At 43.8% G+C, this 17,451-nt stretch overlaps 1 protein-coding gene across 1 annotated transcript in view; it reads left to right on the top strand.

Annotated features, from left to right (window-relative positions):
* Window positions 1-3,003: 3,003 nt before the first annotated feature.
* The window catches only part of LOC125899875 (RCC1 and BTB domain-containing protein 1-like), a 22,625-nt gene continuing 8,177 nt past the window's right edge, over window positions 3,004-17,451 (top strand). Inside the window, exons 1-11 of the mRNA XM_049594529.1 lie at window positions 3,004-3,157; window positions 8,337-8,588; window positions 10,317-10,467; window positions 10,545-10,711; window positions 13,208-13,366; window positions 13,461-13,568; window positions 15,739-15,881; window positions 15,973-16,163; window positions 16,707-16,833; window positions 16,920-17,071; window positions 17,185-17,315. Coding sequence (XP_049450486.1) covers window positions 8,463-8,588; window positions 10,317-10,467; window positions 10,545-10,711; window positions 13,208-13,366; window positions 13,461-13,568; window positions 15,739-15,881; window positions 15,973-16,163; window positions 16,707-16,833; window positions 16,920-17,071; window positions 17,185-17,315 — 1,455 coding nt within the window. The 5' untranslated portion in view covers window positions 3,004-3,157; window positions 8,337-8,462. The remainder of the gene's footprint in view (window positions 3,158-8,336; window positions 8,589-10,316; window positions 10,468-10,544; window positions 10,712-13,207; window positions 13,367-13,460; window positions 13,569-15,738; window positions 15,882-15,972; window positions 16,164-16,706; window positions 16,834-16,919; window positions 17,072-17,184; window positions 17,316-17,451) is intronic.

Below are 17,451 nucleotides of genomic sequence, written 5' to 3'. Positions count from 1 at the left end.
CCGTTTGCCAAATCCATGTGTACGTGTGTTGGTGAACACGTTGATTTGAAGGCAATGATTAACTCGGCCTGCAGATGCTGAATTTGGTGGAAACAACAATGTGTCAAATAAGGCAGCTCCTGCATCACAAGGTCCTGTTTTGTAAGCCACTGTTTAATTTTTCCTGCATTTTATGCTTCCATGCTGCAATTTCCAAAATAAATTTAGGGCTATGTGTTATTTAAATTATCTCAAACCAGTGTTGGGGGGGGTTTAAGTATCTTGGGGCCCTGTTCCCAAGTTATGGTAGAATGGAGCATGAGATGGATCAACGGTTTGGCACAGCTTCTGTAGTGCTGCAGGCACTGTGCTGTACTGTCGTGGTGAAGAGGGAGCTGAGCCAGAAGGCAAAGCTTTGGATTTACTGGTCCATCAATGTCCCAACCTTCACCTATGCTCATGAGCTCTGGGTAGTGACCGAAAGAATGAGATCATGGATACAAACAGCTGAAGTTTCCTCTGTAGGGTGGCTGGACTCAGCCTTAGAGATAGGGTGAGGAGCTCAGATGTCCGGAGGGAGCTCTGAGTAGAGCTGCTGCTCCTTCATGTCGAAAGGGGTCAATAACATTGATCGCCTTGTTATAATGGAGGATTCTGCTGGGAAACTTTTGGTCCTGACGTTCATGTGGATGCCACCTGACACACTGCACCCACCCAAACACTGCAGACCAGGTACACCCCCTCAGGCAGTGGATCCTCCAGCAGGACAGTGCACCATGCTACACCGCAAAAACTGCTCATAAATGGCCTGACGAACGTGACAAAGAGCTCAAGGCATCAACCTGGCTTCTAAATTCCCAGATCCCAATCTGACAGGGCTTTTGTGTGATGTGCTGGTACCCCTGATTCATGATGCGGCCTCCTTGGATCAAACTTCCCTGACCTGTCAAGGCATGGACACACAACCTCTCCGGGGTGTCCTGTAGGTCTGGTACTGGAGCATAGGTGGCTGATCCTTTGAGTCCTGTGGGTTGTGAGGTGAGGTAGGTTGTTATGTTCCTTGAGCCATACCTGGGCAGTTTTTGCAGTATGGCATGGTGCAACAGTGTTTTGGGGATGGATCGTTTTCATGTGGCATCCACGTGAATTCCAGGACCCCAGGTGTCCCAGCAGCACATTGCATTGTAACAAGGTGATCATTTTTATTCACTTGCAGGGGATGCAGGGGACATGTCCCCCGGCGGCTGATCTCGTCCTCTGCTCGGAGGGTAAGGAGCTCCTGAGTTTCACTGTTTTCCCAATTTGCAGACATTTACATCGGCCGCTCTTCTTCTCTGGATTAGCTGCTAATTGCTAACATCTGCTTTTTAAATGTCCTGCGGTGTGGTCATCAACGTTATATGTAATCAAAATGTCACACCTTCCCCGCATTGTCACGTCTTTCAGACTTAAAGTCCTACACAGACCTTGTTTCAGGGTTGGTATCCCTCCATCAGGGGCTCAGAGGCGAGACAACTCGTTCCTCCATAGGCCCTTTTAGAGCTGACGTCACAGTGACATCATTTTGTTAGCAGGAGGCAAAACACGACTCTCCACGAAAGGGCTGCAGGTTACATAGGAGTCTTAAAATGTCGTCATCTTGGGTTATTGGGAGCCACAAAAACAACAAGACAACTATGATTAAATGCGATAAGACGAAAGGACTGGATGGAGGCAATCATCAAAAATGCTCACATGTGCAGCACACGCTTCATATCAGGTTAGGGAGAAAATATTTCCTGTTGTAGGGATGAATAACGTGTATTAAGGGTTATCATGTCCACCTCATCAGAAACTGGGGAGGTATTAAGAGCAATATTGGATTTCTCCGTACGCTAACTTTTTAGCACATTAGCTAATGTTAGCTTTGATAGCAAAACAAACTGGAGGAAACCTTTCAAGTGTCGTCCTCCTTTGTAAGATTGGCATAGTGATCAACCACAAAGCTTCAGCCATCCCACCTTCAGCAGTCCTGTCAAATCATCCATCCACTGAGTGAGAACATACGGGTCGGCCAGTCTCGTCCCGTTGGTCAGTGTTGACCTGGCGCGTTCGTAAATTTAGTCTGACACGCTACACTAAAATGAGAGCCCTGCTGGTCGAAGAAAACAAAGTGTTATGTTTCTATATAAATTAATGAGCTGTTAAGTTAATCACACATTCACACCAGAGTGCGCTCTGTCACTCCAAGAGTGCGGTGCTCTGAATAACCCAACGTTACAGTCCGACAGTGCTCTAAATTTACAAACGGTGCAGTCGGTGCCAGAGTGCGTTCCGGCACTCAGAAAGATCCTTTCTGAATGCACCAATCATATCGTCTTCCTCCATTGTTTAAAACAAGCCAACAGAACTTGCTAGCTAATACTAGCTAATGTCTGTGAAGAATTGTTTTGCCTCCGGCTAAGCCCTGCCCACCAAAATATGTCATACTGTTTACTAACAACAAAAGGGTCTATAGAGAGCGACGAGGCAGCATAACGGCATGATATTCCTCCGTTGAACAGGCAGTATAAAAGTGATTTGCCTTTAGAGACAAATCCTAGTGCAGGGGCGGCCTAAACCATTTTGCACCTTTAAGGGGTGAGAGGGGCCTCAAAGAGCTTCTGCTATTTTTCATACAAGGTTCAGTTTTTTAACCATTTCATTCAACCAATTTTAATATAGTTACAGCTCTTACTACTTAAAAAATGCAAACAAAATGGCCCCTCTCCCATTGGGGCCCCTGGTTAATCAGCCCCACTTTCCCCCCTCACAACAACGCCACTGCAGCTGAGCATCCATCTGCTGAGGAAGACCATGAAATGCTGTAGAAAGTTCTAGAAAGAGACCTTTTTTGTGTCACAACAGTGATCTCACTGACTGTGTGATAAATATTGGTGAAACTGCCCTTTAACAGCCTCTGGATTCAGACTCCAGTATCTTTGGGTTGAGCGCCATCTGAGATCGATTATTTTGGTCTTCTAATCACGTGACTTTATTTTTTCTCCTCACTTCCGGAAATAAGCTCAGCTGCAGTTCAGTGTGGCAGCTTCAGCAGAGAGAGGAGACACAGGCGGACATCCCGCCACCGACCTGTGTGGCCCGGTGAAACCGTCAGCCCACAACCGTTACCGGCACCAGAACCAGACCTTTATACCAGGTAGGTTTACCGGAAGTATTAATGTTCTTCTTCTGTCGCTTTAAAACTAGTTTTAAAGTTGTTTTTTGGTCCCAGGCTAGTGTTGACGCTCCGCAGTGTGAAAAACAAGTTAGCAGAGATGATGGTGTCCAAACGGATCAGTCTAGTAGCGACTGTGTTCACTTTGATGTGATGTGTCAGCTGCACGGTTTGCTGAATAATGCCTTTGGAACAATGCAGCAACATTAGCCTGCTAGCTAAGTGAGGTGGTCCATGTTTGCTGGGTGTTTTCATACAACACAGGAAACGCTGTAACAACACAGAAAGACGAATGTGTTTCACTAACAACAGTTTGAGTGTGACAGGATAAACAGAAAGTGTGTGGATGGAAATTCATACTGAAACAGATAGTTTACCTCCGTGGAGTTATAGTTATGTCTACAAGAGCACCAAGACAAGGCACAATCATCTTAACTCAGAGTTGCTGATTTAAAAATGACACCCAAGTGACTGAAGGCCACATATTTGGTGGTTAAAATGTTGATATCTAAGTGACTGAATTGGACCGTATTTCTTCACATATATTACTATTGAAAAGTTTGGAATCTCCTGCCACAAAAAACTTAATACACTCAGATGGCAGAGAGGACTACTCCACACTCACCGGCCACTTTATTAGGTACACCTGTTCAACTAATCAGCCAATCACGTGGCAGCAACTCAGTGCATTTAGTCATGTAAACATGGTCAAGACGACCAGCTGAAGTTCAAACTGAGCATCAGAATGAGGAAGAAAGGTGATTTAAGTGACTTTGAACGTGGCATGGTTGTTGATGCCAGACGGACTGGTCTGTCAGAAACTGCTGATCTACTGGGATTTTCACACACAACCATCTCTAGGGTTTACAGAGGATGGTCCCAAAAAGAGGAAATATCCAGTGAGCCAGAATGCCTTGTTGATGCCAGAGGTCAGAGGAGAATGGCCAGACTGGTTCAAGATGGCAGAAAGGCTACAGTAACTCAAATAAGCACTGGTTACAACCAAGGTCTGCAGAAGACCATCTCTGAACCAACAACACGTCCAACCTTGAAGCAGATGGGCTACAGCAGCAGAAGACCACACCAGGTGCCACTCCTGTCAGCTAACAGCAGGAAACTGAGGCTACAGTTCACACAGGCTCACCAAAACTGGACAATAGAAGATTGGAAAAACGTTGCCTGGTCTGATGAGTCTGGATTTCTGCTGCCACATTCAGATGGTAGGGTCAGAATTTGGTGTGATTTTGTTTTTAATTGCACGCGTGCAAATCATGCCCACAGAGCGCTTGAGATTGCCAGCATATTTCACAATTTCATAGAGGCTCATCACCATCACCAAGTCATTCAAAAAGCACTACAAATAGAATCATATGCTTACCTTTACTGTTTATTTCTCTTAAACAGCCAGAAGTACATGGAACCAGCCATCACCCTCCTTTTCACTGCTTCGCTGTTAGTTAATGCTACTTCTAGTTTCAGGGTCTCAGGCATGTTATGTCCACCCATGTTCTCATCTCTCACCTCTCACAGATTCCCATTTCTCCTCATCATCTTCCCTTTCTCCCAGTATATAGGACTACTGTATACATTTGTTCAATTTCAATCATTTAAGCTATTTAGAATTGGGGGGGACAATTTGTGTTTTTCAGAATTTGGGGGGGACATGTCCCCCCCCGTCCCCCCCGGGATCTGCACCCATGGTGGTGGTGTAATGGTGTGGGGGGTATTTTCTTGGCACACTTTGGGCCCCTTAGTACCAACTGAGCATGGTTTAAACACCACAGCCTACCTGAGTATTGTTGCTGAGCGTGTCCATCCCTTTATGACCACAGTGTACCCATCTTCTGATGGCTACTTCCAGCAGGATAACGCACCATGTCACAAAGCTCAAATCATCTCAAACTGGTTTCTTGAACATGACAATGAGTTCACTGTACTCCAGTGGCCTCCACAGTCACCGGATCTCAATCCAATAGAGCACCTTTGGGATGTGATGGAACGGGAGATTCACATCATGGATGTGCAGCCGACAAATCAGCAGCAACTGTGTGATGTCATCATGTCAATATGGACCAACATCTCTGAGGAATGTTTCCAGCACCTTGTTGAATCTGTGACACCAAGAATTCTGACAGTTCTGAAGGCAAAAGGGGTCCAACCTGGTACTAGCAAGGTGTACCTAATAAAGTGGGCAGTGAGTGTATGTACTACTTTATATACTGCAGAATGGCTTGTAAATATCCCTCTGAGAACAATAAATAATATCATGATTTATGTGTTAATTAAGATTTTTACAATACCACGTACCACGTATCTTGAATTTGCACCAAAGTACAGATCTTGAGTAACTGTACTTATTTACAACAGTCTTACTTAAGTGCAAAAACGTAATCAGTAAAATGTATTTGAGTATCAGTGTAAACAGTCTTCATGCAGCAGAATGGCCCCTGTCAGTGTTGTATTATTGTGTATCATTGATTATTGTTACTTTTACAGCATTGATACTATATCTAAGCAGTGTTTTAATATAGTCGCTGGATGAGAGGGATAAAGATTGCAAATTCTTTATAAACTCACAGAATTTTTATTGTGTTTGGCCACCATATACTGATTATCTGACCAGGGTTGGTTGTGATAAACAGGACTGTAATATACAAAGCTGTTTTTGGTGCTGTCCAAGTGTCTGCATCCATCAGGATTTGTCTCATCACCACAGTCTGTCTTTCCTGTCTCACTGCTTACACGTGGTCTTATGAGTGGTCCCAAACATTGAACCGTGGTTTCAAACACATTGGTTTCCATTCCAAAATAAAAAAAAGTTGTTTCTTTAAGAGTGTTTTTTCTGCCTCTGTTCATGTCACTGAGCCATCTGCTGGTGACGTCTAACTGGGTCAGGAAACCTCCAGAGCTCTCCTAAATAATTTGGGAGCTGAGGCCAAATCCTAACTCTCAGGAATGTTTATATACGGCACATATTATTGATTATAATTTATATAATTCCTAGGATTTTGACACACTTAAGACCACAATTTCACTCTGAGGAGCTTTACACATACCGGCCCTGATCTGTTTAAGCTAATGTAACACTAATCTCCTCTCCGAGATTATGAATGGGTTCAGTGTGATTTCTTCAGATGAACATCACTGTATGTGTGTGAAGCCTGTTTGTCCCGATTTATTTAAACATTTAAAAGGTTTTAAACAAGACAGAGTGCTTAGACTTTGCTGTAAAATGCTTTTCCCCAAAGATAATGGGTCAGTTTTGTGTTTTGTGTCTATGTAAGTAATGGGGGCAACAATTTTTTAAACACGGTTTTAGAATTGAGCAAGTTCGCCCCATCAATTTATGTCCTCTAAAAGTGCTTGTTTTTGCCACTGACAGGATCAGATTATTATTATTATAAGTGTCTGACAAAATTATGGAAAGGATCCCTTCAGAAACAGACCTCTTTGTTAAAGAGTAAGATTCTTTTTGTTGAACCACAAAAACAGCCCTGAAATTGCCGCTGCCAAACTTACCCAGCTCCATCCATTTTCATTCTCTTATATGGGGACGGGTCGCGGGGGCAGCAGGCCAAAAAAAGCACCCCAGATTCCCCTCTCCTCAGCAATGCTTTCAAGCTCCTCCTGGAGGACCCCGAGGCGTTCCCAAGCCAGATGAGATATGTAATCCCTCCAGCAAGTTCTGGGTTTGCCCCGGGGCCTCCTACCAGTGGGACGTGCTCAGAAGACCTCTAACAGGAGGCACCCAGGAGGCATCCTGATCAGATCCCTTTACCACCTTAACTGACCCCTTTTGACGCAAAGGAGCAGCAGCTCTACTCCGAGCTCCCTCCAGATGTTGGAGCTCCTTACCCTATCTCAAAGGCTGAGCCCAGACACCCCACGGAGGAAACTCATTTCGGCCCCTTGTTTCTGTGATTTCATTCTTTCAGTCACTACCCAGAGCTCATGACTATAGGTGAGGGTTGGGACGTAGATGGACCAGTAAATCAAAAGCTTCGCCTTCCAGCTCAGCTCCCTCTTCACCGCAACGGTCCGGCACAGCACCGCATCACTGCAGACACCACGCCAAACCACCGATCCATCTCACACTCAATTCTACCCTCACTCGTGAATAAGACCCTGAAATACTTGAACTCCCTCACTTGAGGCAGTAACTCTCCCAACCCAGAAGGGACAATCCACTGGTCACTGGCAGAGAACCACAGCCTCAGACTTGGAGGTGCTGACTCTCATCCTGACCGCTTCACACTCGGCTGCAAACACAGATCACGGTATGATGAAGCCAACAGAACCACATCATCTGCAAAAAGCAGAGACGCAATTCTGAGGTCCCCAAACCGGACCGCTTCCTCCCCCCGGCTGCCCCCTGAGATCCTGTCCATGAATATCATGAAATGGATTGGTGACGAGGGACAACCCTGGCGGAGACCAACACCCACTGAGAATGTGTTTGACTTGACGCTGAGTATGCAGATGCAGCTCTCACTTTGATCGTACAGGGACTAGACCAGACTCCATTTAAAAAAAACAGTAATTTCATCATCCTAAAACACACTTCATTTAAAGTTGACAGGGTCAAAATTAAACTCACAAAAACCATTCTGGTTCATCTTTGCACTGTTCCAGCAATCACCAACTCTGGTTTGGTTGCAATAAATCCTTAATTCAACAACTTAGATGTGTAATTATGTTGGCTCTTAACATACTAAATTTACTGTTTATTTGAATGGAGTCTGGTACGTTTGGCAGGGCAGGCTGTTTCTGGTTAAACAAAAAGGATCTTACTCTTTAAAAAAGGTCTATCTCTGTAGGGATCCTTTTGATAATGTTGTATACGCTAGAATAATAATCTGAGCCTGTCAGTGGCAAAAACAAATACTCTTAGTCTCAGGCTGCAGCGCGCTCGCTCAATACTGGAGCAATTTTAAAAATCGTCGTTCCCCATTAGTCACTCAGACACAAACATAACATGGGAAAAAGAGATCAGGTTGAAAAATATAGAACTTAACCTTCAAACCTCAAGCCAAATGTCCAGTTCTTCTTTTCTCAACTGAAGTTAGTGTGACTAAGCACATTGACTGAAATAATGTCTATATATGTTGACATATGTCTGTGATGCTCCCTGACTGTCTATTTTCCCACCCACTCACAACAGCGACTGCAGCACTGGCATCTCTGCCACCTCACGCCCTCCCCTCGCCCCTGCCCCCTGCTCTGCCTTTGGATTGAGGGTCATCCCTCCACCCCACCGCCTGCGCCACAGACTCGCAGCGAATGCATCATGGTGGATGTAACCAAGTGGCCCATTTTCAGCCTGATGGGCCCCCAGGAGCTCTCCACCATACGGAAAGCGTGCGTGTTTGGAACGTCTGCTAATGAGGCCATCTACATCACCAATGATGATGAGGTGAGCGGTTAGTGGGGAAACAGGGTTGTGGAGTGAATCACGCGAGGGAAGTCATTGCTCACCACTGATGATCATCACTGATGTGGAACTAATAATTGGAGGACCTTAGGGTTATTTATTTTATATTACTACTGTACTTAAGATGACTGTATAATGTGGGTGTTCACTTTATGCTCATTTAGAATTCGATTTCACTCAACAAGAGGAGTAAAACATGGTGACAGTACAACAGAGAACATTTACGGTGCTTTATTTCTTGTCTGTTATAGATATTGCAGCATGGTGATGGTGTGGCAATGTGTTCAAAGCTGTACAAATCAGTATGTTTATCCAGAGTGGATCAGATTCCTTCGTTTTCTGTCAAAGGTGTTGCTCTAAGTGAAAAACCTACAAACATTTATCTTCCAGCTCATCAGCTGCTCTCAGCTCTGCGGAGCATTTTATTGTCTTTCAGCTTATTGTTCGGTTTGATCACCAGCAACTTCACTATTGTGCTTCACTCCCACTGTTCTTATCAACCTCGTTTCTAACTACAACAGGCAGCTATGTCCAGCACTGCACATTACCAGCCCGGAACCAAGCAGCAGACAGACAAAGTTAGGAACAAACTGGTGAACACAGTGGAGCAAGATTGTTCCATGTCCACGGTGCAGAGTAGGAGAATGCAGTTTCCCCTGATGTGTTAAAACCCAGGGTACGTTAAAGAGCAACCACCTGGAGGAGCGTAGCTGGTAACGACCAGAGCTGACACACAGAAGGGAGCAGAGGTAGGCCGGACGTTTGCCCAGTATTGCTTTATAGATAAAAATATACCAGTATTGTCTGCGAGTCGTCAATGATGTCCAACCCACCAAACCCTAAAGAATGCAGTGAGGAGTGAGTGACTTTGTACACTGAATCAAGGCTACGCAAAATGGAGGAGGTTGCATTAGGGGAGTGCCATATCATCTCATTCATGATAATACTGGCATCATTTTTAATATCACAGGAAAAATTCACCTGGTGATACTCAGGTCATGCTGTTTTGCACAGCAACAAGCGTGGCTGAATACGAAATTATTACCGACTCTGTGGTGGTTCCAGAAAGCGGAGCAGCTTCAGTAGTGTGGAATAAACTGTGGCGTCCTGAATGTTTTATGAACAGCCCCGGACTTCTCAGACTCTTTTTTACCGTTTAGAGGGAACTCAGTCAGCGGCTCCTCTGGCAGCAGCACAGCGTCTCTTTCTCTCCTCTCTCGCCATGCGCACGCGGAGTCAGCGTCGTCAAGTGATTTTGTCAACACACACAAACACAGGGATGCTACTGGTCCCTTGTCTTCATCTACAGTGATGTAGACACTTGAGCAAGCATTTTTTAAAGACAGGTTGCTCATGCACCGATATAAAATATAACTTGTTCCATGATAATTCTGACAGCCATGATAATTTTGGCCACTATAATTGTCAGCTGAAATGTGCAAACCCTTTGGTATGGTTCCTTAATAACTAATGTTAAAGTAAATATCAGAGTAAACTGTCGGCCGGTGTCCTTGCTTGTCACCTCTCTGTATCAGCGCTGTTCTGTCCCGAGTTGTGTGTGTGCTCTTATCAGTGCTGTTGTTGATGTTTGTGCGACTGGAATGTGACCTGCTACCTACTCAGCTGACGGAGGCCGGCTCTGCTTAGCCCTGCTTATCACTGATCCACATTACATGTCCTCTCCTTCGTCTCTCCTCTGTCCACACCCAGGTGTACGTGTTTGGGTTGAACTGCAGTAACTGCCTGGGGACGGGGGACAGCCAGAGCACAATTGTCCCCAAGAAGCTGGACTTTCTGAGCGGGAGGAAGGTGGTCAGCCTGAGCTACGGCAGCGGACCTCACATCCTGCTGGCCACAGAGGGTAGCTGCACAAAAAAAGTTTAATCCTCCTTTTGGATTAAAAAGTGCTGCAGAATGACTAATCTTTGTGTGTTTCAGACGGAGAGCTATTCGCCTGGGGTCATAATGGTTACAGCCAACTGGGAAATGGGACAACCAACCAAGGAGTGGCTCCAGTGCTGGTGTCTGCCAACCTGCTGAATAAGAAGGTCACAGAGGTGGCCTGTGGCTCTCACCACTCTATGGCTCTGACTGACTCAGGAGAAGTGAGTGTCTTCGTGCAGCAGAGTGGAAACCTGTTTAAAACCTTTCTAATGACACATGTGATTCAGCTTTGGCCAAAGGCGGTGCTTAGTCATACAGACCATCTCAGGGCCCCGAGTCCAAACACAGCAGCAGTTGATCCCTCTGAGCTGAAAACTTACGAAACCAAGCTCAGCCTTGAGGACACTGTTGTGCTTCAGACTCCATCAAACATAGTCAGCTTTGTACTGTAGCACGCTGTGGTATCCTGCTGGTTCACAGATACAACAGAATGTTTTATTCACTGCAGCTGAAACTCAAAAGAGGATCTTGAATAATATGAGATGCCTTTAGCTGTCAAAGAAATAATTTGACGTTCTGGGAAATGTTGGTTTTCTTGCAGAGTGTTTGATGTGAGGTTGGATACCACTCTATGAAGCTACCACCAGCTGACAGCTAATTTAGCCAACCAGACTGTTTCTTGGCTGCGATCTGTAAATTCTCCAGTGGTTGCCTGGCAACTGGTGCTGGCCAAGAAAAAGTCTGGTACCTAAACCCTTATGTTAATTAAGCCCCGTTTCCACCAAACACTTTTGGTGTAGTACCTTTGGAACCAACAGTAACCCTTCAGACATGGTACCTAGACCCTAGCGTTTCCCCTGCAAACAGTGCTCTTAAATGTGGGCGGGGTTGTGGTCACTCACTGCTCTATCCAGCACTCACTGCATTTCCTCCTTTATCAGTCTGCACCTCATTTATCATCCACAGAACGAGACATTTTTCAGAACAAAATAAAACAGGCTGCAGTGAGAGCTTTGTGCATTTAGTCCTTCTCAGGCAAGCTCAGGGGTTTAGTGTTGACATAGCCCACAGGAACAACACTCTGTGATGCTCTTTTTTTTCCTCCAAGAGAGGATTAGAATAAATGCAGTTCACATAATCCAGCCAAAATTAACATATATACACTTGAAGATCCACTCATTACTAAAAGTGTGTCATATAAAAACTAAAGTAATGGTCAAAGTTGTCACAGTGAAATTTAAAGTGTGTTGATGGATTCACATCGTCACCTCATGCACTGAGTAACATTGCAAGTTAATGTTCCACCTTAAAAGTTGCCGGCAGTCGGCCCAGTGAATTAAATTATTTTTTATTAGTTACAGTTTACTAATAAAACTCTCCACAGTATGAACAGTGGTTACATTTAAGCCTCAAAACCAGACACAACTCAGCCCTGAGCAGAGTGACCGTCCTCTATTGACCAATCAACAGACTGCAGTGTTCACAGCTCCACCTTTTAGTACCAGATCTGTGTGCTAGGTACCCCAACAGAGGGGGGACCAAACATGGGGACGGTACAGAACAGTTCCATTGGTACCATCCACAACTTTTCACAGTGGAAACGGGAAAAAAAAAGCATACTGAACTGAACCAAACCGTACTGCTCGGTGGAAACAGGGCTTTAGAGGTGCTGGTAGAACAATCTTGTTACCATCAGACAGAGACACTGCAGGGGTTTCCCCCATCTCAAGTCTTCATGTTAAGCTATTAGCCAACTGCTTGATAGCTTGACACTTAGTTTACAGATGTGAATGGTATCAATCTTATCATCTAACTCTCGGCAAGAAAGTAAAATGTCAGACTATTCCTTTAAGATGCACTGTATATTGATATGACTACAGTATACCATACAGTCCTGTAGTGAACTTATCTGGGACTATCAGTACAACTGAGTCACTGTAATTGCAGTTAGAATACTCTTACAACAGCATTATAAAAGACATTCAGTAGTGTCAGTTAACATAAACACTGCAGCCAATAACTCAGTTACCTCTTAGCATTAAAGGGACAGTTCACCCCAAAATCAAATACACATATTTTTCCTCTTACCTGTAGTGCTTTTTATCAGTCTAGATTGTTCTGGTGTGAGTTGCAGAGTGTTGGAGATATCAGCTGTAGAGATGTCTGCCTTCTCTTGAATATAATGGAACTAGATGGCACTCAGCTTGTGGTGCTCAAAGTGACAGAAAATACATTTGAAAAATTTAACAGCAATGTCTCTTTCCAGAAATCATGACCTGGTTACCCAAGATAATCCACAGACCTTGTTGTGAGCAGTTTCATGTAGGAACTACATGTTTCATGTAGGAACTATTGAGTTTTTCAAATGTATGTTTTGGCACTTTGAGCACCACAAGCTGAGTGCCATCTAGTTCCATTATACTGGAGAGAAGGCAGACATCTCAACGGCTCTCTACACTGATAAACAGCACTACAGGTAAGAGGAAAAATATGTAATTTTGATTCTGGGGTGAACTGTCCTTAAAGATTAAGAAGCCTAGCTGCTGTTTGAAACAATTTAATGTCCTCTAAGGGAACCTAAAAGCTGGAATTTAACAGCACAGGGTACAAGTGGGTGTAGATGATAATGTTTGTTATGTCATAATAACTCTTTACTTTGAAATAAATAGATGTGGGATACTGAATTCTTCTTCTCACCTTTACTTCCTGTCTGCCAGGTGTATGCGTGGGGCTACAACAACTGTGGTCAGGTGGGTTCAGGCTCCACAGCGAACCAGCCCACTCCCCGCAGAGTGTCGAGCTGCCTGCAGAACAAAGTGGCTGTCGGTGTCGTCTGTGGGCAGACCTCGTCTCTGGCAGTGGTGGACAACGGAGAGGTGACTGTTTAGTTTATGCTGCAGTTATAAACACTGTGTTATCCATCTGTGGGCACCACAGCACAGCAGTCATGTTCTGTTTGTGTCTCTGCAGGTGTACGGCTGGGGCTACAACGGGAACGGACAACTTGGACTTGGAAATAATGGGAACCAGCTCACTCCCTGTCGCCTTGTCGCTCTGCAGGGTTTATGTGTGCAACAGGTGGGAGATTACACACTCACAAAATATTTGCCCATCTCAACCCGTGAGATCTGACATCCAGTTCATCTGTTTGAAGCTACCAGTTAATCAATACATTCTGATTCAGCCCTGTCATCCTATTTGACCCTTTGAAACCTGGAGCAGACGTCTTTCGCAAGTATTTAAATTTGAACTTTGAGAAAATTGGTGCCATTTCTTTCAAAAACATGGGGAAAAAGGCAATGGGTAACTTGGTGAGAAATGTCCCACAAATTACAATAATTTTTTTCTCATTTCTTTCTTTCTTTCTTTCTTTCTTTCATTTTACTTATTTTCTTGTTTTTAATTTTCTGTTTTTCAGTTGTTGTTTTTTGTTGGGGGTGGGGTGGGTGGGGTGGGGTCTTATTTGTCCGCATTTTTTTTCTGTCTTTCTTTTTACAAATTTTCCTGTTTTGATTTTGTCTTTTTACTAATTTCTTGCTAATTTTTGGGTCATTTTCTTTGTCTGCATTTCTTTCTTTCTTTTACTAATTTTTTTGTTTTTAATTTTCTCTTTTTACAAATTTCTTGCTAATTTTTGGGTCATTTTCTTGGTCTGTATTTCTTTCTTTCTTTCTTTCTTTTACTAATTTTCTTGTTTTTAATTTTCTCTTTTTACTAATTTCTTCCATTGTTCATTGCCTTCTTCCCGTGTTTTTTATTTTAAATAAAGACAATTTGCTCAGGTTAACGGTTAATGAAAAAAATCTGCACATTTTCATTGCAGTTTAGTCAATGTAAAAGTTCTCTGTCCTCTGTTGAAGTTGCATGTGCCAGCTAACGTCATTTTATTTAGAATCTTTCACATTTGTGAGTATTGAAATGATTTATTGCTACAATGCTTTCATTGAAAGAGAGACAAGTCCACTGAACTTTTGGGTAAAACAAATGAGAAACACACAGTGTGAAAGATTATAAACGATTATAAATTGCAAAAACATAAAGTTAAAGCTGCCATATTTAGATATTGTTAGCATTGATATGGTGTGTGTGGTTTGTCCGTTCTGGGCTTCTGTAGAAACATGGTGGTGTAACAGGGTAACAAAAACATGATGATTCTTATTTTAATGTGAATATACACCAAGACAGTGGTTTCCAACTCTATTCTGAATGGAGCACAGGTGATTTGCAGGTTTCTTTTTTTTAAAAAGTACAGTGATTTTCCCGCACAGAGCTTTTATTTTGAAGTACTGTTTCCTGCTGTAGAATGAGTGAATAATGGACAGCTGCTTTACAGAGACAGCAAACTAACTTAATGACATGACCAAACACAAGTATGACTGAATATATTAAACTGTGTGGACCTTGAACTAATGATTTTAGAGAAATCTGGACCTCATGGCTGGACCAGTTGGGAACCACTGGACTAAAGACAACATATTTATGATACAGTGTTCCATTTCTGCCAGTACATCCCCCTAAATCCTTCAGACTCTAAAATGACACCAGTTTGTTGTGCTGCTCTCACAGCTCTGGGACCTGTAATAATAAAACTGCATTTGCTGTTTCCACCCATAACAGCAGGGGTTGCCAATCCTCCAGGACTAGCATCTTTGAGACTGCCACTTTAACTTTGATTGTGGCTGATTCAGTCATCACTATTTAAAGTTTGGAAAAAAGATTTTAGCATGCATTTTACCAAAGATTTATACACCATGTCACCTTTTTACGACTGAAACAACAAACCTTAAAACAAATGAGTGGAGCACAGACAGATTCTTTATAACCTGAACTGTTCTGACTGCATCACTCACAGAAGAATCAGACTGAGACAAAAGGTTTTCGGGGTTGGGTAAGAAGTTGGGTGCATTGGTATGTAATCAGAGCTGAGGCAGAGTTTGTTTGTAGGTCAGCTTTGTTTGTTTACATTGCAACAGAGCGTTTCCAGTTTTAGAACCTCAAACAGTTTGCGTATGAGCTCAGTGTCAAGTTTACCGTGTCAGTACAAATCTGCCTTCTTCACTTTGTGTTCAGTCCTTACTTTGATGTAAATCTCTGCATGAAACACCCCAATAAAACTGACAATTCTTCGTTACATTTATTCAGTTTAAAGTAGACTTTGCTCATTGTGCTTTAAAAATGCGACATGTTGTGTGTTTGTGATTCATGTTAAAATGTATCTTGCAACTAAAGTTTTTTGCTTCCTCTCCAGATTGTCTCAGGCTACGGCCACTCCCTGGCACTAACAGATGAGGGGTTGCTGTACGCTTGGGGTGCCAACACGTATGGACAACTGGGCACCGGCAACAAGAGCAACCAGCTGAGCCCAGTCCAGATCATGACTGAGAAAGAGAGGTGAGTGAGACCATCACCACAGACAATAATAAACCCTCTCCTCCTCGCTGTCTCTTACACTGCTGATTCTCTCCTCTGGCCTCTCTGACAGGATCGTGGAGATCGCTGCCTGTCACTCCACACACACGTCAGCTGCAAAGACTCAGAGTGGTCAGGTGTACATGTGGGGCCAGTGCAGGGGCCAGTCTATAGTGCTGCCTCACCTCACGCACTTCACCTGCACAGACGATGTCTTTGCATGCTTCGCCACCCCCTCAGTTATGTGGAGGCTTCTTTCCGTAGGTAAGACATGGGGCTTGTGTGGCCAGTGATGTTGTAGTAATGAAAGGACTGCACCAGTGGTTTTACATGCTTAATCCCATTAACTACAAATTAAGTTTGAACTGTTTGGCCTTCAGAACCTTGTCCGACCTGGTGCTAGCAAGGTGTACCTAATAAAGTGGCCAGTGGATGTATATTTCTGTCTGTGTGTACATACAATGACTCTACAGACAGTTTTATGCATCTGGCCGCAGATGTTCTATTCAGATGTCCCATTAAGACATGACGGTGAGCCATCACGCATAATACCATCACCCCGAAACAAAGGCAGCTTCACATATTATTTTTATTCACAATCACAGTGTACTAAATGTGCACAGTTTGACCCATACAAAGCGCCAAATTCTGTGTTTCTTTGCAAGAAACTGACGAGGAGATTATTGGGAACACATCAAAGAAAACTGTGCAAAAATACAAGTAATTCAAATCACTGCTGCTGTTTATCATCCTAACTCCAGGGCTGGATGTGTGTGGGTGTGTCTGTGGCTGTTTTTCTCCCTTCAGAGCGTGATGACTTCTTGACCGTGGCTCAGTCTCTAAAGAAAGAGTTTGACAACCCAGAGACAGCTGACCTGAAGTTCTGCGTCGACGGCAAATACATCTATGTGCACAAAGCAGTTCTCAAAATCAGGTCCGGGGATTCCTCCTCATGGCTGTCAGCTGAAATTATAATATAAATAACTCAAAAGTTAACATCTGAAACAAACTGTATTGCAGGTGTGAACACTTCAGGTCCATGTTCCAGTCCCACTGGAATGAAGACATGAAAGAGGTGATTGAAATAGACCAGTTCTCCTACCCGGTGTACCGCTCCTTCCTGGAGTTCCTGTACACGGACAATGTGGAGCTGCCACCAGAGGATGCTATTGGTAAAATGCACACACACGTCACAGCCTGATCTTTGACTTTGTGTGTGTGTGTGTGTGTGTGGTAGTTGGTTAATGTTTACAGGGTTACTGTCTGTGTGTGTCTCTGCTGTCAGGACTGCTGGACCTGGCCACGTCATACTGTGAGAACCGCCTCAAACGTCTGTGTCAACATATCATAAAGAGGGGAATCACTGTTGAGAATGCTTTCTCCCTGCTCTCTGCTGCTGTGCGTTATGATGCTGAGGTCAGTGTTCACCATCACTCTACCAACTATCTGTGTGAGTTTCAATAAGAGGAGATCAATTAAAGGTACAGCAATATTTACAGTGGTCTGAAACAGACAAAGACTTTGGCGACAAAAAATGATTCCAAAGTTTCCA

The sequence above is a fragment of the Epinephelus fuscoguttatus genome, linkage group LG13, assembly GCF_011397635.1.
Source record: "Epinephelus fuscoguttatus linkage group LG13, E.fuscoguttatus.final_Chr_v1".
Classification (NCBI taxonomy): domain Eukaryota; kingdom Metazoa; phylum Chordata; class Actinopteri; order Perciformes; family Serranidae; genus Epinephelus; species Epinephelus fuscoguttatus.
This window is presented reverse-complemented; position numbering and strand designations above follow the sequence as displayed.